General features: G+C 40.2%; 1 protein-coding gene across 1 annotated transcript in view; it reads left to right on the top strand.

Annotated features, from left to right (window-relative positions):
• The first annotated feature begins 766 nt into the window (after nt 1–766).
• LOC133997688 (protein EFR3 homolog B) overlaps nt 767–27,417 on the top strand; it is a 34,273-nt gene continuing 7,622 nt past the window's right edge. Inside the window, exons 1-10 of the mRNA XM_062437371.1 lie at nt 767–900; nt 1,361–1,499; nt 12,999–13,075; nt 14,905–15,032; nt 15,831–15,981; nt 18,336–18,457; nt 18,806–18,955; nt 23,692–23,826; nt 26,707–26,785; nt 27,167–27,302. Coding sequence (XP_062293355.1) covers nt 1,493–1,499; nt 12,999–13,075; nt 14,905–15,032; nt 15,831–15,981; nt 18,336–18,457; nt 18,806–18,955; nt 23,692–23,826; nt 26,707–26,785; nt 27,167–27,302 — 985 coding nt within the window. The 5' untranslated portion in view covers nt 767–900; nt 1,361–1,492. The remainder of the gene's footprint in view (nt 901–1,360; nt 1,500–12,998; nt 13,076–14,904; nt 15,033–15,830; nt 15,982–18,335; nt 18,458–18,805; nt 18,956–23,691; nt 23,827–26,706; nt 26,786–27,166; nt 27,303–27,417) is intronic.

The raw sequence follows: 27,417 nt of genomic DNA, 5'->3' as shown, positions 1-27,417 counted from the left end.
CTTTTTTAGTCATTGCTCCTTGAATTTTGTTATCGTTTAGTTATTTAAGATTTAATTTTCTCTTTACATTGCTTCATTACATGTTGTCTATTATGTCTTGGTTGTATGGTTCTACTGTGATACATGAATCTATCTATCTATCTATCTATCTATCTATCTATCTATCTATCTATCTATCTATCTATCTATCTATCTATCTATCTATGCATTAATTAGGATATAAGATTCTGAATTATATTAGTAACAAGGGAATTGCAAACTCTTAATAGGTTAGAATCAGAATGTCTTGTGGGAAACATGTACAGCAACATACATTAATTAATAAAAAACTCTACACATTCAGAGATGATTATTATAATTATAAATATTGCTTTACCACATCAGTAATAATATTCACAGTAATTCAGTTTTAATGAGGCAAGTATCCATATGGTGTTATGCATTTTTCGAGTTCATCATTATAATACACTCATAACACTGTAAGCATGTATTTGCTTATTTGCATCTGACCTACCAATTGTATTTGTATGATATTTTGTTTATATTTGTGTGTGAGAGTGGGGTATGTTTAATGTAGGTTGGGTGTTTGCATCATATTCTTGTTTATATTTCTGATGTTACCTATGTTCTCCTGTTAGTGTCTATATTGATATATTCTGTTTTTCCAAATTGCATGTATGGACGGATCCTGCATGTGTTCAAACATGACTAAAGCTGCTGTCCAGCAGTGGTGGGCTGAACATATTTACTACAGATAACCAGTAACAGCTGGGAGCCGGTGGAAACAGCGATGCTGGCTTAACTTTGATGTCCTTGTGGAGCCGAACTTTAGTCAATGTGGATAACAATCACTGTCTGTATGCAAAACGTTTAAAGGATTTCAATTGTGTACACTTCATGGTGAGTAATGGGTGTGATGAGTCGGGGGCTTCTCGGAAAGCGAGTCAAGCCCATGATAGCTTCTTTAGCTAACTAGTAGCATAGACGAGTGGTAGCTAAACACTGAACTGTGTCAGTTTAACTTGCTACTGTGCCAATATTTTATTTACACGAGTTCTACATTTCAGATTTAGTAACTTAAATTTACATGGACATATCGAAATACGGAAAAGTCAACAAAACACTTATTAGAAAACAGGAAGCTGTAATATCAGCTAGCATCGTTAGCCTTGCTGCTAAATTAATTTACTGGAAACAGTCATAATTCTGAATTTCTGCCCGGATGTGTAAAAATATTAACATCACATTTCAGTATTTGCTTGTCACAGGTCAGTTAACGCTAAACGTAAACAACCAATTCCTCGTTTATATTTATATCCACACATGTCTAATATCAATATTGTATTACTAACTCCTACAGGCCAAAGACAATCCAGCGGGTTTCCTGATTTTCGAAGCGCCGGTGGAGACTCATTTCGGGGCGGAGGTGCCACCCCTTTCCCTGCCTCTGTGAACCTGGAAGAGTAACGCCGCCTTGTGATTAGAATCCAACATGACAGGTGGGCAACACCAAACTACAATACACCTGCTCCGTCCCTGTTTGTGACTGCAGAAGTAGTGCACTGCTGAAGAAGTTTGAAACTATATGAGCTGCATACTCAAAATCCCCAATAAATCACTGTTGGTTAAGGACGTTTCTCTATCAGTGTTTCAGGTGTGTGTATGTGCTGCCTATGTTACTGTTGTGATAACTTGATGAGAAACACACACACACACACACACACACACACACACACACACACACACACACACACACACACACACACACACACACCAGACATTTTGCCTTTGTTGGTATCTGCTGATTGCCACATTCTTTCAACCTCGAGCCCACTGACTGAATTGCTGTCCCATGGTTCCCCTCTCTCCTCATTTCTTCCCACCCTTTTTTCTCTGTTTGTGTCTGTCTCTCTTGCAGAGAGAGAGAGACTTTGGGGTGGATAGTGAGGTCCATTGTGTTAGTGAGATGTTTATTAATGAGAGAGAGACACACACAGAGAGCAGAGCTGCTATTGAAGGACTAATCGCTAATCTCTTCGTTAATACGGTCAACCTGCCAGCGTACTAACATAAATTACTGAGAGCCTCAAGACGGGACATTGGAGTTGGTCCTCTGCAGGGATCTGTGGTGAATTTGTGAATTTGATCTGGTCCAAAACTTAGCACGGAAAGTTGGGAAGTTGGAGCTGCAGTTGGAGTTTTTGTTTCTTTTTGGTCAGGCATGACTGAGTGCAAGTGTATGTGTGCATGTGCGTAGTGGTTTAATGCAGCCAAACTAGGCCGCTGTGGATGCATTTGAGTGAGTACAATTTTAAGCTCACCTGTCAGGGAATTTGTGAGATTGAAGTGGGCAGTCAAGGCTTATTTTGAGTGGAAGTTTCATGAGTGTACGACTTGCTGAGGTGATTTGTGAGACATGAATTACATATTTTTAGTCCGCTGCTTTTAGTATTATAACTCTGTGATTGGATGTGTGTGTGGCTTTGCTTAAGAAGTTATTTGTGTCTGTGAAAGGAGTAGTGTCAAACTGAGTGCTTGCGAGCTGTTGTGTGTTTGTTGGCCAGCCATGCCCTTGCCTGCGCCTGATGCCCCGGCCTCTCAGAGGCTGGCACTGGACTGCCGTACCCTTCTTGACCATCGCGTTGGCAAGGGTAAGTGACAACAACATCTCCTCTGTTCTCTCCGCGGCTCCTTCTCTTTTTCTAAGTTTCTCTGACAGAACAGTAATTCTCAGTAATTCACTGAGAAGTTACTTTCTTCCATATGGTTCCATGATTCCTCACAAAAAGTATGTCATGCCCCAAATGGAAACTGCTGTTTGGGGTTTGACCTGCACTGAGATGCTCTGATTCAGCTTATTTTAGAGCTCATTGAGTATACATGAGCACTTTGGTACCTAGCACAGGTTGCTGTTGAACTGTGTCAAATCTTTAAGGGGAAATATCATTTATTGGGCCTTATTTTATTGCTTTTTGCTTCAATGTTGATTGATTGTTAAAAATGTTGTCATTTACTTATTTTTCATACATAAAAGAACTGATACTCAAATATTTATCTGAATAACTGGCATGCAAAAAACGTTTTAAAAAAACTAAGCTTAATTATGAAATTATCCTCATTATTCAAGCACAGTGATAGCACACAAGTGACCCTCTCTATCCAACCATAGTGAAAACAATAAATCATATTGTAAGCATACATTTAAGTTAATACAGTGTGTATGATAAATATGCTCTAAGTTGCAGTAAGAGAAGAAAAAAACTTGTTTTATTGATCCCCGAGGGGACATTCTGCGTTTGACCCATTGTACACACACACACACACACACACACACACACACACACACACACACACACACACACACACACACACACACACACACACACACACACACACACACGCACTCTCACTAGGAGCAGTCGCAGTGCAGCGCCCAGGGACCAACTCCAACTCCTTTGCCAGTGCCTTGGGCAGGGGTGCTGACAAGAGTTTTAACCCTTTGATGGTGGGAGGAAACAAGCCCACCCAAGATGCTTCCTGTAAGGCAACAGTGCTAACCACTGAGCCGGCGTGCTGCCCGGCTGAGGACAACAGTGTCACTCTGTACAAGGCTGCAGCCTGGGGCCCAAATGTAACTATAACTGTAACTCCACATGAGTAGCCCACAATCTTTAATTCATTAAACCGGGCCTGATGTAGCCCAGTTTCTAGTCCCTGCTGTAGCAATGACAGCTTAGCGCTTAGCTTAGCTTCGTCACACCGTATATAAGCTAGTTGTATCTTTGATGTTTCCAAAAAAGCGGACTATTGTTTGTCTTTGTTAAGTTCTGATAGTCATTCAGAATTGATGCAAGTTTACCAATGTTGGAATAATAAAAATTAGCAATATTCAACAAAAAAAGGGTGAAGTGTGCATAAATTATATTCATCGCTCGTGGTTCACAAGGACACTGCAGCATCGTGAGGTTTCTGGTTTTACTGCACATTTATTGGAGGCAGTTATGTGAGCATTGTATCTGGCTTCATGTTCATCACAGTTATGACTGTGTGATAATTGAGCTAAAAGCATGACTTGATTTTAAATTTCTGTTTGTTCTGTGCATTCGTGTGCAGAAGAGAAGCTCTGCCATCCGACTCTTGCATGCCAGCTGCTGTACTGAACTGCATTTATTCTCTGTAGTTTAAGATAATTGGACTTGGAAGAGAATGAATAGATACTGCCATCTTGACAAGGATAATATGTTTGCATGTTTTTGCTGTTTCTAAAAATGAAAATACTGTTAAACATTGTAATATACACACCTTTTACTGCAGTTTATTTGCATTCAAAAAGCTATACCAGTGTTGCAGCTGATGAAGAAGTTTATTTCCAACCATGGTACAACGAGGAAAACAGAAAAGACAGACATTTTGATGGTAGTTTATAAAATGGAAGGAAATTTGGTAAAAAGTTGCATAAGCACGGAAGTAAAAACTGAAATTAAGTAAAGCAGGAAGCTTGGGAAGATTAATGATAGAGAAGAGAGCTGGCAGGGGGTGGAGTGTGGGAGAAAATTGCGTGGGTGGGAGGTCTTCTCCCTTTCTATCCCTGTGGTGCACATTTCTCTCTTATTCTGCCCCCCCCCTTCTCTGTGTCTTTCCCTGCAACAGAGAGAGATGAGTAGAAGTGTGTATGGGTGTGCATGTAAGCGGCTGCATGTGAAAACTGCACTAACCCCTTGAGAAGGAGCGTTGTTGCGGAAGACAAACTGGAAAATCCAAGGTCATTGTGTGTGTGTGTGTGTGTGTGTGTGTGTGTGTGTGTGTGTGTGTGTGTGTGTGTGTGTGTGTGTGTGTGTGTGTGTGTGTGTGTGTGTGTGTGTGTGTGTGTGTGTGTGTGTGTGTGTGTGTGTGTGTGTGTGTGTGTGTGTGTGTGTGTGTGTGTGTGTGTGTGTGTGTGTGTGTGTGTGTGTGTGTGTGTGTGTGTGTGTCTGCACAGCAAAGAGAGAGAAGAGAGTGTATGTGTGTGTAAATCATTGCATCGAGCCAGGCTCTGCACCAATCACGGTGCGCATTCATATTCCTTTTAGCTCCAAGCACACGTGCAGGCATTTATCCCAGAGTGAGCGGCGTCAGTGTTTGTGTGCATTGTCAGTGCCTCTTGGCACAGCAGCGTGTTTGTATGAGTGGCTGAAGCTGCATTAAGGAAACATCAGCGTCTGTCGTGAGAGACTCCAACATCACGACCGATGTATGGTAAGAATAACAATCAGTTTTCCATTGTGTACTTGTGTGTGTGTGTGCTCTCGGCTGTGTAAGCATGTGAGTTATGTCAAGAATCCAGCGTTAAGCCAGTTTTCCTACATTCTACAAACATGTTTCTTCCTGGCTTTCTTGTGATAGACTGCAGCTCTCACTATAGAGTAACGTCTCTTGAGAGCACATTATGGGAACTTGGACTCTTTAGCTTATGAGGAGACGCCACTTTGAAGATGTTTTTTTGGGGTAAAAGATACATGTTTCGTCCAACGCTTTTTACTCAAACTGTTACCCTCTATCGTATCTGATGTGGTGACATTATGTTCTCTGCACTTGTAGCATATTCAGCTAATTCGTTGTAGCTTGACCTGAAGGCAAGCATACTGTAGAGATGTTTAATTTTCTGTTATCCTTAAATTTTTCATGATTCTTTAATATTTTAAGTCGTACATCTTTCTTATGTTCTGTTCAAGCTTCCTTGAAAATGGGTAAAAATGAGTATGTGTGCTGTTAAAAGTTTTTTGTACTCAGTACCTCTTCAGATAGTGAACAGATGTCATTTACTGTAGTTCTGTATTGTATCAGTATTGCTACAAAATGTTATCATTTACTGTAGCTCTGGTGTTACTGAGACATGTTGATATATGGCTCATTGATTAGCGCTAATTAAAAATGTAGCTGGCTTTGCTTTGAGTTTGCAGACTATTGATTGGAAAAGGTTCTGGGTAGTTGGCTAATGAATTATCAACGCAGGCACAGTGCGCTGGAAGATCAAGCACGCTGTGGCTTTACTGTGCGGCGTACTGGAGAGCTGCTGTATGGAAATGTGGCTGTGAGCTTGAGTCCCTCATAGCCCAGTTTCAGCGGCTGTTTGACAGTGATTCATAGTGTGTCGGATTGGCCTTGTGTCACGAGGATTTGTTGGCAGCTGGGGTCTGTACATCAGTGTGTTGGTCGCATTATAACAGCCGTGTTCTCTGCCACCCACACTAGATTGAATGTGACTTTTTGTATGAATTAATGGCTGAAATATATATACTATTAATATATGTGCCTCTGCAAAGTGTGTCTGTGTATGCTTGTCTGTAGCCTCAAGATGTGTCCTGAATAGGGAGAGAGGGATGGATAGATTGACACTGGATGTACATATTCACTGGTTTTGAAAGAGTGTTACTCTCTACATGCCTAAGTGACAATAATTCACATTTCTTCCTCTGTAGTTTGAGTGTCACGCTTTCCCTAACGTAATCAGCCTTTTGTCCAAAATACCTCATCTCATCTCCTCAGCTGCCGTACAGCTTTCTCAAACTCATCCAGCGACAGCTTATGTGCATATCAGTAGGCTGTTGAATCAGCCATTCTCATTATCCATTATTTGCTTATACCCCCCCTTGTCTCTTGTCTTGTTCTATGTGTGTGTGTATGTGTGTGCTTGCATTTCACAGTGTGTGAATTTCCTGTTTAAAGATGTTTTTTGTCCCTCTTTGTTTGTTGATGTAAAAATAGCAGGACTTGCTTCGTCTCACCCCTCCCCTCCATCTTATGTAATAACACCCCTGAAGGTAAACTTGCTTTGTAACCGTCTCGAGAAGTGTCATGTATTCAGCACAGGTAAACCTGCAGAAAATACAACATGTAGGTGGCTACAGTGTGTGTACATGTGTGATGTTTGCTTCGGCCTGTTTGTTTATGTGCACATACTGAGTGAGGCTTGGAAAAACCAGTGCTTTGCATGCCTCCAGGTGAAGGTGGGTCAGAATATGTAATGATGGGTATCTTGCATGCTTTCGCAAACTCACTTATACACACACACACACACACACACCCATACCCCTTATGTGTTTAATATTCTCCTTGCAGGCCGTTAGGACTAAATGGTAAATGGACTGTACTTATATAGCGCCTTTCTAGTCTTTTCGACCACTCAAAGCGCTTTACAATACATTTCATTCACCCCATTCACACACATTCATACACTGATTGCAGGAGCTACCGCATGTTGCCAACCTGCACATCAGGGGAAGCTAATCATTCATACACATTCATACACCGTTGGCACAGCAACGGGAGCAATTTGGGGTTAAGTGTCTTGCCCAAGGACACATCGACATGTGGACTGGAGGAGCCGGGAATCGAACCGCCAATCTTCCAATTGGTGGACGACCGCTCTACCTCCTGAGCCACAGCCGATATTTACTCTCCGTTGTCGGCCACGTGACTTTGGGTACAACAGAGCAGCTTTGGGACAGCAGGTGCAGATATCAAACTGCAAGATGTGCTGGGCTACTTGTCACACTCCTACCTTGTTTTTGTGTGTGTGTGTGTGTGTGTGTTGTGTAAAATTTGACTATTTTCTTCCTGTAAGATACATTCCTATTGATCCACCCTCTTATGGGGAGGTAGAACTTATTTCGTTGTGTGTTTTTGTCCGATGCTGACGTGTGCTGCCCCACAGGGCAGTAGCCTTATTAACGCCATGTTTTTGCACACATCAGATACAAACATATCTTTCAGAGCTATGTATTTTTTTGTTTGCCCCTATTTTTCTCACTTCAACATTACGTTTTCCCCCTTTTCTCTGTCTCTCTCTCTCACGCTAATGTGGAAACGTTAAGCTGACATCCTGGGGGAAATGGAGAGTGTAATCTGTTAATGTACCAGCCCAGTGTTACAAGGATAAAAATAGCATTGTGATTGGCTGGCTCCTTCCTGTGGTGATTTGAGGGGTGGAGACCCCCCGCACATGTGCACACATAGGCGCACACACATTCATTCTGCATGGGTGTGTAGCTTAGCATCCAATCATTGAAACACAGAAATCTCAAAGGTCAGAGTTCCCCAACTCTTGTGCAGCAAGCTGCAGAGATGTCCGCCTTCTCTTTATTCTCCTGCTGCACTTACCAACAACCGTTCATTTATTGTTCCTCTTGTGTCATGCTCCTCATTGTGTGTGAGAGCATGTTTGTTGTGTGGGTTTACATGTGAGTGTTTATGGAAGTGCGGAGGAGCTCAATATCCAGCCCCTAAATGTGTTGTCAGCTTGCCATGCAGAGTGGGTGGATGTCGTGAGACCCCCTGTTATGTTTGCTTTTTACCGCTGTCGTCCAAATTCTTGTCCACCCACCCGGTTTGATCTCTCTCTCTCTCTCTCTCTCTTAGCTCTTCCCTCACTACCCCTCCATTACCAGCACCCGAAACACAAAACTACTCCCCCTGTTTTTTTACACCAACTTATTGAAACTCTGAAACAGCACAGAATAATTGACTAAAAATTGTCACTGTGGCAGCTAAATTCATGAACTGCACAAATACGCTTTGAAGTCATAATAAGCATTTTAAAATCAAAATGTGTTAATGTTTTAAATTGTGCAGTTGTATTCATTGTTATATAACATCAGGTAGGTGCCACCTCACCTTAACAACAACATCTTTTCATAAACTATTGCTTTTGATATTTCTTTTAAACGTTTGTATTGCAGTGTCTCTTTACTGTTTTTTCGTGGTATCTTTTTACATTTGTTATGTCGCTTGTTTTTATTATTTTTGGTGATTTTGTGAACTAAAGGTAATTTTCCACTTTGGTAGATAATAACATTCTCTTCTATTATCTTCTACTGAAGGTCCTTGAAATGCTGAAACTGCCTTTTTTACTACTTTTAATTTTTTTGTTTTGATGTGAATTTAACGTAAGGGTAAAATGTTCCTGACTGACCATCTTTGATTTGTTTCATACTTTATGTAAATGTAATTTTACCCAAAAACTAGTGTGCAAAATCTCGGGCTCATACCGTCTTTCGTTTCTGAGATATGGAGGCTTTTAAAAAAGCGAGTCGTGACCTGCAAGAAATTAATGTTGCTGAACCTTGTTTTGGATTATTCATGCTAGATGCCTGAAATTTCCATGGGTTGTTCTACACTATTAGTGACCCTTTAAAAAATAGGATTTGGAAAATAGGATACAATCTGTCAACATTTTGCTATAGTTACTGTATGTACTGTGGCATAAAGCTCTTTATATCTCCAGTTTTATGAGGGGGTTGTGGACAATGTCGCCTTAGGGCATTTTTGTGACGATGTACCTCATTTGTTGTTTTCATCAACAGTTTCTTACCATATAGTCCAAAAACTTTATTATATCATGATTTATGTACATTTTGCAACATAAACCGGCATATACTGGGATAAAGGATTTTTATACACCCCTATTTAAAGTTAATGACTGCAGACAAATAGGATATTTTAGGAAGTGAAAAAAACAGAACAGTCAACGGCAGCACACTTTGAAATGGAAAATGTTACTTATACTATAAATACAACTTAACCCATTGTAATGGAAAAGGCCAGCACATGCAGTGCAGCGTGAGATTGTAAAATAACAGTACTTTGCCACATCCACTGAGCTGAAGATTGAAGATTTTGGGAAGAAAAAGCACTACTGAAGTTTCTCTCCACGTTATCTCTCCTCTCCTCCCAAAAATCTGTTTCCTCTGCTGCTAACAGAGGACAGGACAGATTTATTCTGGACAGACACGATGCAATAAGTAGCACTAATCTGTGACTCATTCAGTACACCACAATCCACCTCCCCCGTCACACTCCCATGTCTTTTTTTCTTTCCCTGTCTGTGTCTCTGCCAGTCTGTCTTTGTCCTCCACCCTTTTTCCCTCTACACTTGGGACCTGCTGGATTTTCATTAATTCATTGGCGACTCCTACACTCAGGCCCCGAGCACGTACAGCAAGGATGAGCGAAAGAGGTAGAGAGAGGTTTGGTGGGTGCAGGGAAGGGGGTGGGGGGTGGAGGGAGGAGTGCAGAGGCTTCATTAGTGTTTGAAGTGATGTAGGAAACAGGAGCGGCTATGAATAGACACACAGCTCTCAGAGATAAGCTTGAGCGCTAGCAGAGCTCCTGTTGCAGAGTTCAGCAGAACTTTTAGGGATGGACCACAGCCTTGAAATCCAGCAGCTTTTAAGTGGTTGAGACGATAAAGATGCCTTTTACTCTATTAAAAGGCTTTTCAAGACATCCTGCCTGTACGGACTCCCCTCCTCCCAGGTGGAAGTCACTGATAACATACCAGAAGCCCAGTGAATGTTGGGATGTAGCCTGGAAGTAGGGAGTGTTATTGACTTTAGAGCCTCATTGATTTGGTCTCCACTCACACACGTGAACAATAGACCACAGATCATTTTCTTCTCTTCTCTTCTTGTATTGTATTTCGCAATAAGTAAAGTGTACAATTCCACATTTAAATATTTGGTAAACTTCAGTTCACTCAATAGACCTGGAGTCATATTCACATAAATTGTTTGTATGTATGTATGGACCTTCAGGCAGCATGTATTTTGTGTGGGTTCTTGAACTGTAAGTGTTTGGAAATAGAGTGTGTGTGTGTGTGTGTGTCTGTGGTTGTTCCTCATGCCTCCTTTTTCAGGTAGTTAAATGTGTTGATTAATCTGCTGATTATTTTGTCAATCGATTAATCATTTTGTCTATTATGTGTCAGAAAATGGTGAAAAATTCATTTCTTTCCCAAAGTGATGTCTTCAGATGTCTTGTTTTGTCTGATCAACAAAGATATTCAGTTTACTATTAAGTATGACACAGGAAAGCTTAAAATCCTCACATTTGATTTGCTGCAACCAGTAAATGTTTGGCATTTCTCCTTTAAAAAAAAAAAAGTATAATAATAATAATAATAATAATAGTATAATAGTTGCTGGGAAAATAAACAATATTTGACCGAAAATCAGTTCCATGTGCATCGGTGAGTCAGACGTGGCAGCTTTGTGAAATGTGCACAGTTGATTCATTTTTACATTGAGAATATAAATGTTTTGATTCTTTGGACATTAACACCAGTTCAGGCTGGCTGTCTAATAATGTGAAAAGTATGTTAATTATAGGAAACGCGGCTTGTTGCTGGTTGTGTTGGTTGATCAAAGAGTTCTTGTGTGTTCCTGTTGGTCCATTTGAAAAGAAGAAATGTGTTGTCTTGGTGTAACGAGGCATGAGAGACTTTATATAGGTTATTTAGACTGGATAACACTGGGGAGGTAAGGGGGTGGCAATTGAAGCAGCTGGTAATCTTGTTAATGTATGGTCAGTATGCTCTCAAAATGGCTGTTTCAGTGCTGCCTCAGCAGTTTCAATGTGTGTACCGGCAAGCTAAAAATAATGAATAATGTAAAAAATTTTCTTTGGGAGAATAGAAGGAAGGAAAATATTGTTTCTATGGGGGAAGGAAGAAAGAAAAGGTGTTTTTTTGCAGATAGCTTTGCTTTTGTCTAATCTCTGTTTAAAGTGTCAGGCTATCATAGCACACATGAAACCTTGCTGCATTGTCGGCGATGTGATGACCTACTTTCTTTCATTTGCTTTTTGTGACTCATAAACTTATGAGTACGTATATTTCTGTTTGACGTGTGCAGGAGGATAATAACTGTTATCCACAGCTCTATGAAGGTGATTGATCATCAGGGTTTTTTTGGAGGTTATCCCTTTTTTTCCCCGTGCCTTAATTCTCTCAGGGTTCCCTGATGACTCACCACTGCTGAATGTCCTCGACCAATCAGAATCCAGCCTTCGCTGTCTGCCAAGCTTGTCAGAAAAATCACTGCTCAGTGTGTCGCTCTGCTCTCTTCAAGGCTGTACTGATTGTGTTGAGAGAAAGAGAGACTGTCTGTGTGTGTGTATGTTTTTGTGTGTATGTGTGTGTCGGTGTGTCAGCGCTGTTGTGACCGTACTTGTCTTGTGACCACATTCTTTCCATATCTTGCCTCCCTCTAATGTCTTTGCACATAATTACCTTCACTTAGCTTGGGTTTTGTGTTGGGAAAGAAAAGCTGTTATTGTACAACAGTGCAGAGACAGACTGAAGAGATGCCTGGACAAGTTTTCACGTTTCTAATCTAAGTTTGAATAAAGAAATCATGACTTTACTGAGATTGGTGGTCGTGATTCATGTAGATGTTTTTGGTTGTAATCTGATGACAGCTGTGAATGGAGTCTGTCTGTCTTGTGTTAAGTTAAGTAACTCCATAAAAAGGTCTTTGCTCACTGCCACAGTTAATGATGTGTAAGTTTGTATTTAAGCGTGACGCTTGTGTTAGTGTGAATAATGACTAGACGATTATCTATCATTGCTCAGGAGCTTACACATCATTATTTGAGCTTAGCTTTTTAGCAGCAGCGGTGTCTTCTTTGCTGCCAGATCTATAAATATAAATTCCCAGTTGTTACAGCTGCACATTATAAATATTTAGTATACTTTAGTCTTTATTTATCGAGTTACAAGTCTGTGGAGATACAATAGATCATTAATGTGGTATCATTAACAGTTGCTGCCTTTGATTTATATCAGAAGTCATTGACTCATCACTGTGCTAGTGCACATTGAACCAGTAATTTGTGTCCAAACACTTCTCAACTAAATAGCAATTTTAACTCTACCTACGATATAATGTCTATAACAAAGTTTTTAGACATACACTGTGACTTTGGCAATGTATACTGACATTTACTAATACTGCTGCTGCAGAGGAGGAATGAGAAAAGAAGACGTTTCATCTGCTATTTGTCTTCCTGTTGCATTTCTGTCCCTCATACTGTATAAGTCTAATTAACCATCTCTCTCTCTCTCTCTCTCTCTCTCTCTCTCTCTCTCTCTCTCTCTCTCTCTCTCTCTCTCTCTCTCTCTCTCTCTCTCTCTCTGTCTCTGTTTTTCTCCCTCCTCCCTCCCCATCTCTTGTCTTCCTCAGGGGTTTGCGGTTGTTGCGGGGCACTCAGGCCTCGGTACAAGAGACTGGTAGACAACATCTTCCCAGAAGACCCAGAGGTGAGAAGCTGAATTGACACTTGTTTCCATAGAAATGCCGTTTCCTAAACCAAACAGCAGCTTTGAATTGAATAACTATTCCCCTGTTGTCTGCAATTCTAGGAAAAAGAAATTGTTATTTAAGCATGGTAGAGTGCCTACATAAAGATTGGTTTAGTTTACTAACTTATTATGTTAGGGACAGCACCTAACATTCTTAAATATGTGAGGAAAAAACAGTGAGCAGCAATATCCTGTATCAGATTGAGCTGATAGCTTTCCATTTGTAGTCGCTAGGGAGATAAATACAAACAGCTTTATTATAATGTTGTAGGTTTAGGAAGAGCAATGTAGAGGTGAGAAATATTTTTTTGAACCACCTCAATGTGTCTGCTTCAAAGCTGCTAGTTTCAAGCCACGGCCTTTATCTTTGCTATGATTTTACTGTGAGTAACTGAGATTTGATTCAGTTGACTCATAAAGAGAATTAATTTGAGCAGAGATCACAGAGCTGATTTGTTGCAGAGGAAACTTATCATTAGTGCCTCTGTGCTGCTGCAGTGCCCCCCTACCTGTATTTTGGACATGCTAGTGTACACAGACATTGTTTCTCTGTTTTGTGTGTGCGTGTGCATGTTCACCTGTACAGTGTGCTCCCAAAAATGAAGTCTTAAGTTTGAATCCAAGCTGTGTCACTGAGACTGAAACTAATGGTATTCCAGCAGCTTGGGAATAATTAAGGCGTCTGATGACATTTACTCAAAATTGTGTCACACAGTATGAGTTTGTGGGTGTATGTATATGTACATGAAGCCTTAAGATCCTCTGATGAGAGAAATTGCCTTTTTTTCCAGCAATATTTTTAACTTTTCATAGCAAGAAAAGCAACTAAAGGTGCAACTAATGACATTAAAAAGGGCCTCTTTCATTTAGGTGTGCCATAAAGCTAGCAAGTGTCCCCTGGACCTGGAAAATCTTATATTAAATGCATTTATCATTATCCCTGCTAAGGAATGTCAAGATCTGCTTTTAAAACAGCTTTTTGATGACTCAGGGCCATAAATGTTACAATAAAAATCCAAGCGATGATTCAAACTAATATCATCAACAAAATGCTTGAGTAGTGCTGCAAACTCTGCTGCATCTACATGGACGGTTATTGCTCACATATTCCTAACATACTGCAACTGATTGAACTGTCTGCCTACAACATTTTGTGAAAGGAAAAAATGTGAGTTTTTTTTTTTTTCTCTGACATTAAATTTTGCTGTTTTATGTAAATGATGAAGGCATCCTTGCCAGTTTTACAACACCATTATCGTATAAAAAGAAGGTTACCAGTGTGTGTAGTGTCTATGTGTCCTGCAGCAGCTTCCCTGACTGTTAGTTTTAGTCTTTTTTTGCTTTCATTGACTGCATGCCGCAGGCCTTGTCTGAAATGTAAATGGGATCACAGTGGACTATAGATGTTTTTAGCTCTCTCCTCCCCCTGACCACACTGAAGAGCAGTGAAGTAGGTCAAGGGGGAAAGGAGGAGGTGAAACTTGGCAATCTAGTTATATTCTTACAATTTGGATTTTGAAGGGAGGTACACTGCAGTAACACACACTACTGCATTATCCCTGAGTTGTTTAAGGAGCAGTAAATGTATTTGCTTTTTTTGTTAGTCTTAACCAGCTTTGTTTTGTGGACAGTGTCACATTCATCTCCTCTGATAGCGAGAATGACTGAATTTTCATTTGGTTGGAACTAATCCTTTAGAATTGTGAACCATACATGTGAATGAGACCTTAAGGCAGTCTCATTTTCTCTGTTTTTTATTTTTTTCTCTCCTTCCATCACTCTCTTAGGATGGGCTAGTGAAGGCCAACATGGAGAAGCTGACATTCTACGCCCTGTCAGCTCCAGAGAAGCTGGACCGTATCGGAGCGTACCTGTCTGAGAGGTTGTCAAGAGATGTGGCTCGACACCGATACGGGTGAGTCAGTTGCTGCCCCAAATGGTCTGAAAGAAATAATTTCAGCAAAAACTTTGTACATTTTGTGTATTTTTAAAATTCTCTGCCGCACATTAGTTTAATTGATTTAAGTTCAGTTCATTTGAAGCTAATGCACTGAAATTCAAGACAGGAAAATTGTGGTTGTCTTGATATAAAGTTGATTTAACCTGATAGTCTGTCAAAGAGCTGAAGATTAAGCTTTATAGAAAACCTTACAGGTCTTTTTAGTATAATTCATGCCACATGTTTCCCACATGCTATCTGAATACCGAACTGTAAAAAATATATCCTTGCATTTAAACGCACATTTTATTTATATGTAATTGTTGACACTTTCTTTTCTGATTTAAAACTAATAATGATGTATTGTGCTTTTTGTGCAAAGTAGCTAAGTAAATGGGAAGTGGAGTTTGTCTCTTTTCAACCAGAACAACATGGCTTGTGTAGGTTCACTGATGGTAACGTTTCTGTACAGTCTGTACTTTCTTTTATATTGCACAGAAGTTTCTGTCTTTTATGACTCATGACTAGGAGACACTGTGATATTCTCGCCAATGCAAACACCCTGTACATATTACATTTACACTTGGCAGAGTCCGATGGAAATCTGTTCAGTATGTGATTCTCTGGAGTTTGTCTGGTGGAGTTTATTATGTTTTTGATTTGTGTTGCTGGGTGCATTTACTCATTTTGAATTTACCGGCCAGGTACACTATATTTGTCTATAGAGTTATGGGTGTCATCCACATGTGCCTGTGTCTCTCTTCTCCTGTTCAGGTATGTGTGTATAGCGATGGAGGCCCTGGACCAGCTGCTGATGGCCTGCCACTGCCAGAGCATCAACCTGTTTGTGGAGAGTTTCCTGAAGATGGTGCGGAAGCTGCTGGAGTCTGACAAACCCAGCCTGCAGATCCTGGGAACCAACTCGGTGAGTCTCCAGGATCAACACATCATTTATTTTTTATGGCTTTGCAGCAACAAAACAACCAAACCAAGGTGCTGACAAGAAATCGTTACCACTACTGTCAAAGGATTATTTTGTTTTGTATTTAACATTTAATTATTTTCTATTGGAAATATGATGTACTGAGTTTCGTGAAACTGCAGAAAAAAATAAGAATCTGCAATAAAATTACACCTATGTGATCACTAATAACTGTATAACAAAATGTGGCAACATTGAAATAATTAAATCCAGTGATGGATTTAACTTTTAACTTATTACGTCTTGGAAGATTTCAGGGAGAGAGCACATGCACTGTTCAGCCTGGTCTCATTCGATGTATTTTTGGCTTGATTCAAGGCAGCTTTTCTAAGGATTTACAGTCGCAATTTACTGCAAAAGCCAAACACACAGATAGCTTTGTACATTTTTAGCCATCATTTTTGGTTTCAAAAATCATAAAAAAGCTAAGATAGCTTGTTTTGGTGATATACATTTAGATATGTACCCACACACTCAAGCTGTTGGTCACTAATGTGTCTAATTTGCCTTCATTTCTAAGCTTTTCTGCTACATCAAACTCTACCCATTTCAGTGGATTTAGGGTTAGGGGTTAGAGAGGTATTATCTAATCAGAAGTTGACAGGGTGCATTTACTTTCATAAAACAGGAGATGTTCACCTTGAGAGGAAAACTGCTTTAGTATTTGAGAAAGATCAGAGCTCAGTAAGAGAGTGGGAGTGATGAGTATCTTCTGATGTGGGAAGCAGCTATCAGCGCTGTCGGCCAGGTCAGCAGAGGACATATACTGTAAAGGAAATCAGATTAGCTGCAGACCACATTGGCAAAGCTCTGCAGTTATCTCTATATAGATTGACGAGACACGCAAGTGTCTCGCACATAATCTTCCTGCTATTAATCTCTCTTGCACACTTAGGACAAATGTAAGGCAGTATGCTGATGCATTCATAAACGTACATGCACACACACATTATGCGCCACAGCACTGTTTACTACAATTAGAGATAGAGGACATTTTTTCTTTATCTGCTCATTTTAAGCTTTACATGCAATGGCTTTTGTGAAGATATTGATCGAAATTAATTTAGCTGTAATTGTTTGGTTTTAATATACACTCAGGATAGACAAAAGGCCGGGCATCCTCACCCACACAGCTGTACATAGACTTGATTTTTCTGTACAAACAAATGCGTGGCAAATAGTGTAGAGCAGTTTGTCTTCCTTTTTCCATCTTCGTATGGACTGGATGTCTCATCTGAAGGAGAGCATTGTCAGAGAGAGGTGAAAGGAGAGGATTAAAGAGTTTATCACTGCAGGACTCAAGCCCAGCCAGGTTTTCTCATACTGACTTTCTGTGACCCAAAACCTTGTACCGCAGAGCTCTGTCAAATACCAACCAGCTCTTCAGTACATCAGTACACGACTTAATGTTTGTGTCAGCTCACTGTTACTGTAATGGATTGGGTCTGTGATATAAAAGACTTAAGGCAGCACTCAGTTTCTTCTGGTGTAGACTTTAGTTGCAACAAAACCCTTTATAATCTCAGCCCTCCATCGCCTGTGGTTTTAGACCTTTTGCTTTAAGCTTTCAATCAGCTAGAGAGGCCATTTCAGCAGACACAGAGGTGATACATTAATACCTGGAAGCTGCCCAGTATTTCTACCAGTAACACTGAGCAGCTTTCAGGTATCAGCTGCTGCATTAATTTTTTGCAGCAGCGGAGTAGCTTCGGAGGAGCACTTCTGGGTTCACTACATTTAATTTGCTGAAGGGTACTTCATTTTAATTCAAAACCACTCCAAAAACTAATTTTGTACGCAGGAAATAGATTCACCAGAGTACTCTTCAGATGTTCAGTTTCTACATAAACCGACCTGTTTTCAGCTTTAATGCACAAATCCCACTTGCATTTTTGAATGGGGAATATACTGTATGCGCTTTGATTATCATCTGCTTTACTGAATATTTATCATATAATATTTGCTTTATCCTCTCTGTCTCAGTTCTAAAGTAATCCAATAATTTATTAATTGGAGAGTGATGTGAATCTAAATGTCAGTGTGTTTAATTGGTGACATTTTGTGGCCCAGTGGGAAAGCCCCCCTCTGCCCTTCGCTTCTCACTCTTAATGAGATGTTTTGGCGCTACGGTTTGATGTTAATTCAGGAGATAGTCACCATGGGGATTAAGGGTTATTTCATTAAAGAGTACTTAATCAAACCAAAATAAACTCTTAATAAACTTTGGCTTTTTAGTAACAGACTTACGACTGCACATCTCTGGAGTTGAATTTTCTTTTTCTTTTTACCCTTATCAGTTCGTGAAGTTTGCCAACATAGAGGAGGATACGCCATCGTACCACCGCAGTTATGACTTCTTTGTGTCACGCTTCAGCGAGATGTGCCACTCCAGCTACGAGGACCCTGACATCCGTACAAAGTGAGTGGACAGATGCTTGATTGAGCAGGAAGCAGAATTTATTAAATAACTGCTGTTTTTAGATGACTTCAGGAAGTCTTATTTTTAGACTCCCTCTGCCCCTGGACATTTATTTCCCTTCTTCTTAAACAGAGTGAAATCATTTAAAAGAAATCTTTTTGTCATTTGCTGAAAATAGACAAAGTGACATCTTTGAACAGTTAAACACAGCCTCGCAGAAATAACTCTGAGGGATACAGACTAAAAAGATGATTAAAAAAATGATTTCCTAAATATAATCATCCATTTATAGATTCAGTTAGCAATCACATGATCCCTGCTGTCTCTGTCTGTGATTGTTGCCTCCAGGATCAGGATGGCAGGCATCAAGGGTCTGCAGGGTGTGGTGAGGAAGACTGTGAACGATGAGCTTCAGGCTAATATCTGGGACCCTCAGCACATGGACAAGATTGTCCCCTCTCTGCTTTTCAACCTGCAGAGTGGAGAGCGCACAGAGAGGTGAGTGCTGGTTGAATTGTTTCATGTGTTAAGAATCGAGGCAAATACTGCATTTCTTCAAATAAAAGACAGTAGTCAGTTAAAAGCCAGGTCTCCGTTCATGGCAGTCGACATGAACAAATAAAGGCCGGCCCCAGAAACAGGCACTGGGAAAAACAAGGGCGGATAAACTACTGGTGCCCGTTTAGATAATGTGCATGCCATTGAAGCATAAATAGTAGTTATCTTGATGTAGCTTCAGTTCAATAAGTACATGCGTAGCCCTGTACTGCCATCCTCACAGACAGGGGAGGGGGATGGAGGAGACGTGATATTACCTGTTATTACCTGGATTACCTAAGTCAAAACGTAGTATATGCCTGAACCATGTATGAAACACTAGAGGACTTTGATTTGGAAGTCGCCTGGTTACCATCAGACATGGACATCACCAGCATTTCTAAGATGTTTGTTTTCATGTGGTTTGTAGTTTGTTATTTATATGGCATACATTAGTAACTTAAGGTGCTGTACACATAAGAAAAACATAAAAAATACTTAAAGGACCTAGTGTGTAAGATTTAGTGGCATCTAGTGTTGAGATTGCAGATTGCAATCAAAATGAATACCTCTCCCTCCCCTTCCACAAAACTTGCAAAAAATGCCTTCTCTAGAGCCAGTGTTTGGTTTGTCCATTGTGAGCCACTGTACAAACATGGTGCAACACAGCAGATATAAAGGGCTCATTCTAAGGTAATGAAAACACAATAATGATTATTTTTTAGGTGATTATACAGTAATTAAAACATACTTAGGAATATTATATTACATTTCTGTCCAGTTAACATGCATTCCACTAGCTTCTCAATGCAATTTCTCATTTAGTGTTTCTGACATCAGTCTTTCTAAATAATGAAGAGTGTATCTGGAGTTTAAGTTGAATATTCTGAGACTGCTTGGCATCCACAACAGCAGCTGCAATCAAACATTTTTAACTTTTGTTATTTTAACAAGTTAAACATAATTTTTTACAGTGTGCAGAGAAAAAACTACAGTCCCCATTAAAGAACTACAAGTGCAGCTGCGCAAGAACTTAATGTCACTGTCAACTTGGTTTTATCCATACCCAGAAAACGTTTCTCATCAGTCATTTTTATACTCTCTAGGTGTAACCTCTGCTTTGTCCCAACTTGTGCAGCGTTCCCTCCTTCCTGTTATTACAGTCATGTCTGAACTCGCTGCCACCTCTCCACTCGCTCATAGACTCATCTCCTCTGTTGAGCCAATCGTTTAGCAAAACATCTAGGACTTATGGGAAACAATGTGATTCATTAAAGGCTGCTAAAAACATAAATATCATATAAACAACATTATTAAGTTAGTATAGCAAGTTTTTCAGAAAACTGCTGCCCTTATCTAAATGTATGAAGCAAGCCACATAACAAACTGTTGAGAAGGTTCTGTCCCAAGGCTGCAAGTTTAATGTCAATGGGATTTGTAATGAGGTTTTCCTTCTTTTGGATCATTATTCTAAAGTTTCAGTTTGACTTCAGCTCTCTGTTATATTTTATGATTAGGTTATGTTTTTATAATGACATTTATATACTGTGTACATATTTTATTGTGTATATTTCAAGATTTGTGGTTTGTAAAGTACAAACTCTGACTTCAGTTGAATTCAAGTATATTTGTCCCTGTTAAAATATCATCCTCGAGCAGGCCAGGCTATGTCATTTAACACGTGGTGAGAAAGTTGATGACCCGAAATGGGTCAGTGCTGACCCGCCATTTCTCTGTCACACAGTCCAGAGCTACTGTGCTGTAGCCTACTGATGCTGTTTGTCTTATGTTAGGCCATATTTGTCCCGGCAGTCTAGCCAGCCATCACCCACGTCATATATCATCATTGTCATCACCGAGTTAATCTACTGACAGCTCTGCTCCCCTTATGGGAGTCTGTTTTCCCACCTGCAGCATCCAAGGACAAAAACAACAGGAGGTAGAGAGAAAAATGAAGGAGAAAGAGGGAGAGAATTAAAAGGGAGAAAGCATTAACAGACATAGTGCAAGAGGAGCAGCGTCTGGAGCCTCCCAATCTTGGCAGTATTCCACATGATGAAATTCATGACATTCTTTGACGTCAATGCCTACATCTGAAGGTTAGGAGATCAAAAGGAGAGGGCAGCACGAGGAACATTGGAAGATTGGGTGGAAGGCGGATAATAGAAAATAGAGTGGTGAAAATGGGGAGGTTATTGAAAGAGAGACAGATGGACAGAGAGTGACAGAGACTGACACAATCCAACCGAGAAACACATTTCCCTCTCAGCTTCCCTCTGCTCTGTGTGTATTATGAGACTGCCCCTGCTGTGCATCCTCCGGTCCTCCTCAGACTGAGTTAAGCCAGTCATTGCAAGCTATAAGATCCACAGCAGTCAGTGCAGAGTCTAAATAAACTCACAGATGGTGCATTTTCTCTACATTAATCCCTGTACACATGTAGAGGTTCATTTAAAGATCAACTTCAGACGCAGTTTTTCCTAAGCCTTTTGGCAGTTGAGATTTTGTTTTTGAGCAGTTATTTCAAGGTTTTTTAAAGAAGCTTTATCTGAGCTATTTTACACATAAGCACCAGCATGATTGATTATTGTTAATATCATGTGATGTTGCCTGAAAAGATGTTACGTTCCCAAAGCAATTTTCCTCCAGACATCCTCTCAGCAAAAACTTTAAACCATACCTTAAACATGCATTTCACACACTTCATATTATTTCTTTGTTTTTCACAATAGTTGACAATAAGAGTTTAAAAATTGGATCAGAAAGCAGAATTTGCACAACACGTGATTTATTTGATGAGAGCAGATTGCGGTAGCCAAATAAGCGTTCAGATACTGAAAATGCTGATGCGGTTGTCCACTGAATGAAATTTGCAAGCTCCCCAAAAAAATGTTTTTATTGATGCAACATTTCAAACTATGAGGGGTTTGTCAGGCAATGTCAACAAAAAACCCATCAATATATGGACAAGAAAATAGCTTGTTGGAGTTGGAGATCATGGTGTACAATACCTGTTATCCACAAACTTAAATTAATTCCAGATCTCTTTTCATGCCAGCCACTTCTTAGTGAGTTTCCAAATCATTAGTCAAAGCTGTACACAGAAAGGATACCAGTGTGACCTCAGAATGAAGTACTTGTTAAAGACGCACATTTCCCTGGTCAATGAGAGTGACTTTGCAAGCATTATTTGTTTCTGCAGAACAAACATGCTAAACCTTTAACCCTTAGAGACCATATACAGACACATATCGTTTTTTTAAGGGGGGTGGCAGGTCATCAGAATATGAATATAATATAATTAGAGATGCAGCTCAGCACTGTGTAATGTTTTTTCTAGTCCTAAATCTGTAATAAACATTATGATAAAAAGTGTATGATGTCCGTTTCCATGCTCAGTTATGTTTCATAAATTGTTACAGCTATTTTTGGGTTGATACTATTTGTTAGACAGATTGGGTGCAAAATTTAACCTTTTTTTGACCACTCGAGAATTGATAAAAATGTCAAAATTCCCTCCAAAATGCCACATTAAGACAACAGGACCTTGAGGAACACCATAGAAAAATGAAGGCTATGGTATCAAAAACTTTTGGTACTTGGAGATTTCTGTGATTGCAGAAATATTCAAATACACAATTTTTAAAATGGGCGAAAATAACACATTTATACTGCATGGAAAAAATTGGATGAGAATAGCATAAAGTGCGTGTCTGTAAGGGGGAGAGTCCTGTATACTGATCGAACCCATTTTCATTCAGATTTCTTGAGAAGTCAAGGGACGCGTGGCCCTTTGAAAATGGCGACGCCAGTTTTTCCCTCACCAAAATGTAGCCTTACTTTGGAGCATCATTTGGCCCACGTCCTACTAGTATGACATTTGGTAGCAGTTTGATTAGATTAGATTGGTTAGATTGTGTAGTTTCATATGATACCAGTATCTTAACTCTAGATTTAAAACTGATCCTGCTACAGCCTCTGAAAGACGAAAGACAGCAATGTTGGTCGAGGATGCATCTGAGGGTTAAAGAACAGGAGTTGGATGGAGTTTTCCACCTTTTGTGGCACTGAGGAGAAAAATCTCATGAGAATATTAGAAGAAAGTAAGTTAGAAGATCGACTGAGAGGCAGGAATTCATACTCCTTCCACAGCAACAGCAGGCAAGATGAAAGAGGTAGCCTGTTAATAAATAATATCATCATTGGTGGACCACCAAAGGCTAGTCCTGACCAAGATAGAGTTATGACGGATATTTTAAATATGCATGAGAACAAAGAAAGTCTGGACACAGAATGAGTGCACACATACTCACACTCATACTCACTCACGCTCACACCACAACCTCTTACAAATATATACACTTGGACTTACTGGTGGTAACAAATGTGCAGTAGACATATACAAACACACAGGACACACAGCACGGTCGGTACATTTTTACTGCAGACAAACTGCAGAAGGGAAAGTGACCTGAGGAGTGAAGGCTGCAGTGACGCAGCAATCCACAGTGTTTCTGTTTAAGAAATAGAGCCTTTGTAGAAACGTTAGCGTCATTCAATCAAATTGATTTTAAACTCTTTCCTCTTGGCTATACCCTGCCCCCCTCCCTCCTCCCTCCCCCTCCCTCATCCCTCCTCCCTGCTCTTTCCTCCCTCTCTATGTCTTCCACTGTCTCACCTGCATCGCTTCCTTCCAGCCGCTCCCCCTCTCCGCTGCAGGCGTCGGAAAAGGAGAAGGAGAGCCCGGTGGAGCTGACGGAGCGCTGCTTCAGGGAGCTGCTGGGACGAGCCGCCTATGGCAACATCAAGAATGCCGTCACACCCGTGCTAATGTGAGTCAGCCCCACAGACTCTCTCATTGAAGATCTCTCCTCTCTTTGTGATTTGCTCCTTGATGCGTTTGTTGTTTTTTGATGTATTGACTAAAGGGGAGGGGAAGGATGCATCTCAGGGCTCTGTTGCAGCATTTTTAGCTTCACACTGATTTGCCCGAGGAGGGCACGACAAGGTTAACGCAAGGTTACTTATTTATTCCTGACGAGATGCGAGTGCATGATTTGCTAATACGACATTTTAATGCATTGTTACTGTATTTAAAGCAAAGTCTCCCTTGCCTGGTTGTACTTTCCTGTCACGTTATTGCAGATTCCATCCTCTTTCAACAACTTTATCAGGCTTCTCATGTCATCTTTTATATTTTAATTTAACTTTGAATGTCTCAGAGCTTGGTCCTCTGTGTGTTTAGTTTTTTTTAATGTTAGTCGTCTGTCCATCCTTCCATTTCTGGCTTTCTCTTATTTGAATTACCTCAGTTCCACTGTTTTGTTGATGTGTAGTGCTGATCTGTCTCTGTTGTTCTCTTTAGCTGCATGTTTCTCATCTACATGTATCTGTTGGAATCATTGACATCAATGGTTTCTTTCTTGAGTTCACTGACTGCTCATTTTAGGTTTTTATCCAAATATCCATTTTCTCCCTTGGCTTCATTCTCAGCTAGTGTTTATAATCATTACTCCTGTAGACTGTATTAATGAGCAAGGTTGGAATAGCTGGATGTCTATAATGTTAATTGAAGTTAAAGTTAAGTTGTTGCAACATGAGTTCAGAGATATGCTGAGGAATACAGTAGATTAAATGTGAAGCATGTGTTTGCAGGAAACAGACAACAGTTAGATCTGCTAACTGGTAGAAAATATATTGATATTATTATTAAATAAATTAAATTATATTGATATTGGAAATATACAATATTTACAATTTCAGGGACTTTTAAAGTTGGTAATCCTTAAGATTTAAGTGCTGGTTGATTTGCTGGTATCTATGGTTACTGTTGTGAATGGAAACTGCACGATAATGCTACAGAAAATACTCCTCATGCAGCTATGTTGTTTGAAATACAACAGAGGAGCAACCTGTGTGTCTGTTAACAGTGCAACCAAAAAATTCTCAAATTGTTGTAAAGTGTAACTCCTGAGTCTGAGTCTAACTCCTCCCACTGTATAATTCTGAAAATGCTGAAAAGTAGGCAAGGATGGGGGGGGTAGCTGTGTGAGGCATCATGATAATGATAATGATAAGGATAATGACAATAATAATAATAATACTAGTGAGATGGAGACAAACATGTAATGAGATTTAAACAGGCCAGAAGTCAGAGTTGAAATCCTCCTCGCATCTCACCCTGCAGCTCTTTAACTCTCCGTCTGTCTGTTCCTGCAGTTATCAGCTGGTAAAATCGTATTAAAGCGTTAAATCAGGATGTAATCAGAGCTGTGACTGCACATGCCTGATGGCAGAGCTGCCAGTGGGGCTTAGTTTGCACCGCAAGGAGGATTTCTGCTGTTTTTGTGGATGCCAGCAGCTCCTCCTCTTGTGGACAGTCGCAGATGGAGAGACCCCCTCCAGGAGGCCAACACCGCTGTAGCTGCCGATAGCTTCTGAAGCTAAAACTGTCTCTATTGATTTTTATAAACCTGTTCTCATTGTCAATATCAACAGCAGCATTGAAGTGTTTAATCACAGTATAGTCATGAAATTTGAATTGTAGCTCAAAAAACACATTTTAGTGTGCAGTGCAACTTTCATAAAGTTGTCAGTAATTAACAATTGTATATTATATGAATATCATTTCATGCTGCACACAGCACTCCACAAATGAACAAGACATTGTAATGTTAGTCGCTGAGATGTTGGAGGTATACAGCATGTTGCTCGCAGCTCTTCATCTCACTGTAGTAGCTGTTCCCTCTTATTCCATCACTCTCTGCTACATTTAAAACTTAACCTGCTGTCAAAAAATGCAGAAAAAGGCACATTTTGAATCGAAGGATTGTGGTGGGTTTATTTTATGCCTTTAAACTACCAGTAGGAAAATGATGGAAATGAGGGAGAAAGATATGCAACAAACCAGAGATGCTGAAGCTCCTAATCGACATCTTAACCCCTAAACTATGGGGATGCACCCAGCTGAATGCTTTTAACATGATGCTGGAGCAATAGAAAATGTTGGTTAGCAGTAACTTAATACATTTATAATAGGACTGTAGCAGAGTCGGTGAGGCCGATATCACTGACATGCAATTACAAACCAATCATGTTATTGAACTACAGAATCTCTAGTTACCATTTTCTTGTTCCGTATTAAATTTCAGTTTCTTTTGAGCGCTCTTCCCATTTTCAGTTTTCTCTCAATTTTCGGTTCAATTTGTCTCGGTTGTCATATGTGATGTGAGTCCAGCTCTTGTCCATCCATCACTGTCCCTGTTCCTGTCTGGTTCACGCTCTAGTAATCTGTCTCACTCTATCACCGCCTCGCTGTCTCTATGTATATAGCGGATGCAGGTTTTCCCTGCATTCGTTGTAATGACCTTGATCACGTTTGATGGATTTCGATATCCTGCTCATTAGCATAAACACTCTGACTACATTGTATGACAATAGACAAGAATTAAGTGCTGAGATGTCTCTCAATTCTGCATGCAACATTACTATTCATCATTATTGTGTCTCTGTTCATTTTTATCACAATGTCAACTCTCCTTTTCGGTTACGGTTTATATTCTTCTTAAATGTAAGAAAAATACACATGGAGTCACATTTGGGACACAGTAGATTTGCAGTCTGTCCCTTTCTGCTTTCCATCACCGTTGGTGCTGTGTAATTACATCTTCTGTGTCCTCACTGTCCCTCTCCTTCTGTCTGTGTTCCCAAAGGCACTTAGATAACCATTCTCTATGGGAGGGGAAGACCTTCGCAGTGCGTTGCTTCAAAATCATCATGTACTCCATCCAGGTGAGTGATATAGTGCTTTCACATCCTCCTATAGATCCTATAGACCTCTTCCTCACACTCCCCCCTCCCTCTTTCACTCTGTTGACCTTATATTCGGGTTCAAATGGAATGAAATCCTGAAACATTTTGGGGGATTTACACATCATCATGTTTTATTAATTTTAAAGTGGTTTTGGGATGCCTTCAGACTGCACAGTAGAAACATGCTTCAATATTAATGGAGTTCCCACTCGCCAAAAATGACTGGTTTAACTGATTTTATTTGGGCATCAACTTTTTTTCTCACAGCTGTAACTCAACTTGGCCCCCAGCTTTTTGTTTGCTGTGTCTCGTTCAATAACTTACTGTTATGTACCATTCTTCTATCTCTACCTCTTGTAGTCCCAGCACTCTCATTTAGTAATCCAGCAGCTTCTCGGCCATCTGGATGCTAACAGCAAGAATTCAGCCACAGTGCGAGCTGGGATAGTGGAAGTTTTACTGGAGGCAGCAGCCATCGCAGCCAGCGGCTCAGTAGGTGAGAGGACTTGAACACCACGTGCTCTACTGGCTGGAACATTAAATGGGATCAGATACATCAGACGGTAATTTTGGGTTGACTTGTCTTATTGTTATTCACTATGTGTGTGTGT

The sequence above is a fragment of the Scomber scombrus genome, chromosome 17 (assembly GCF_963691925.1).
Source record: "Scomber scombrus chromosome 17, fScoSco1.1, whole genome shotgun sequence".
In the NCBI taxonomy this organism is placed as follows: Eukaryota; Metazoa; Chordata; class Actinopteri; order Scombriformes; family Scombridae; genus Scomber; species Scomber scombrus.
This window is presented reverse-complemented; position numbering and strand designations above follow the sequence as displayed.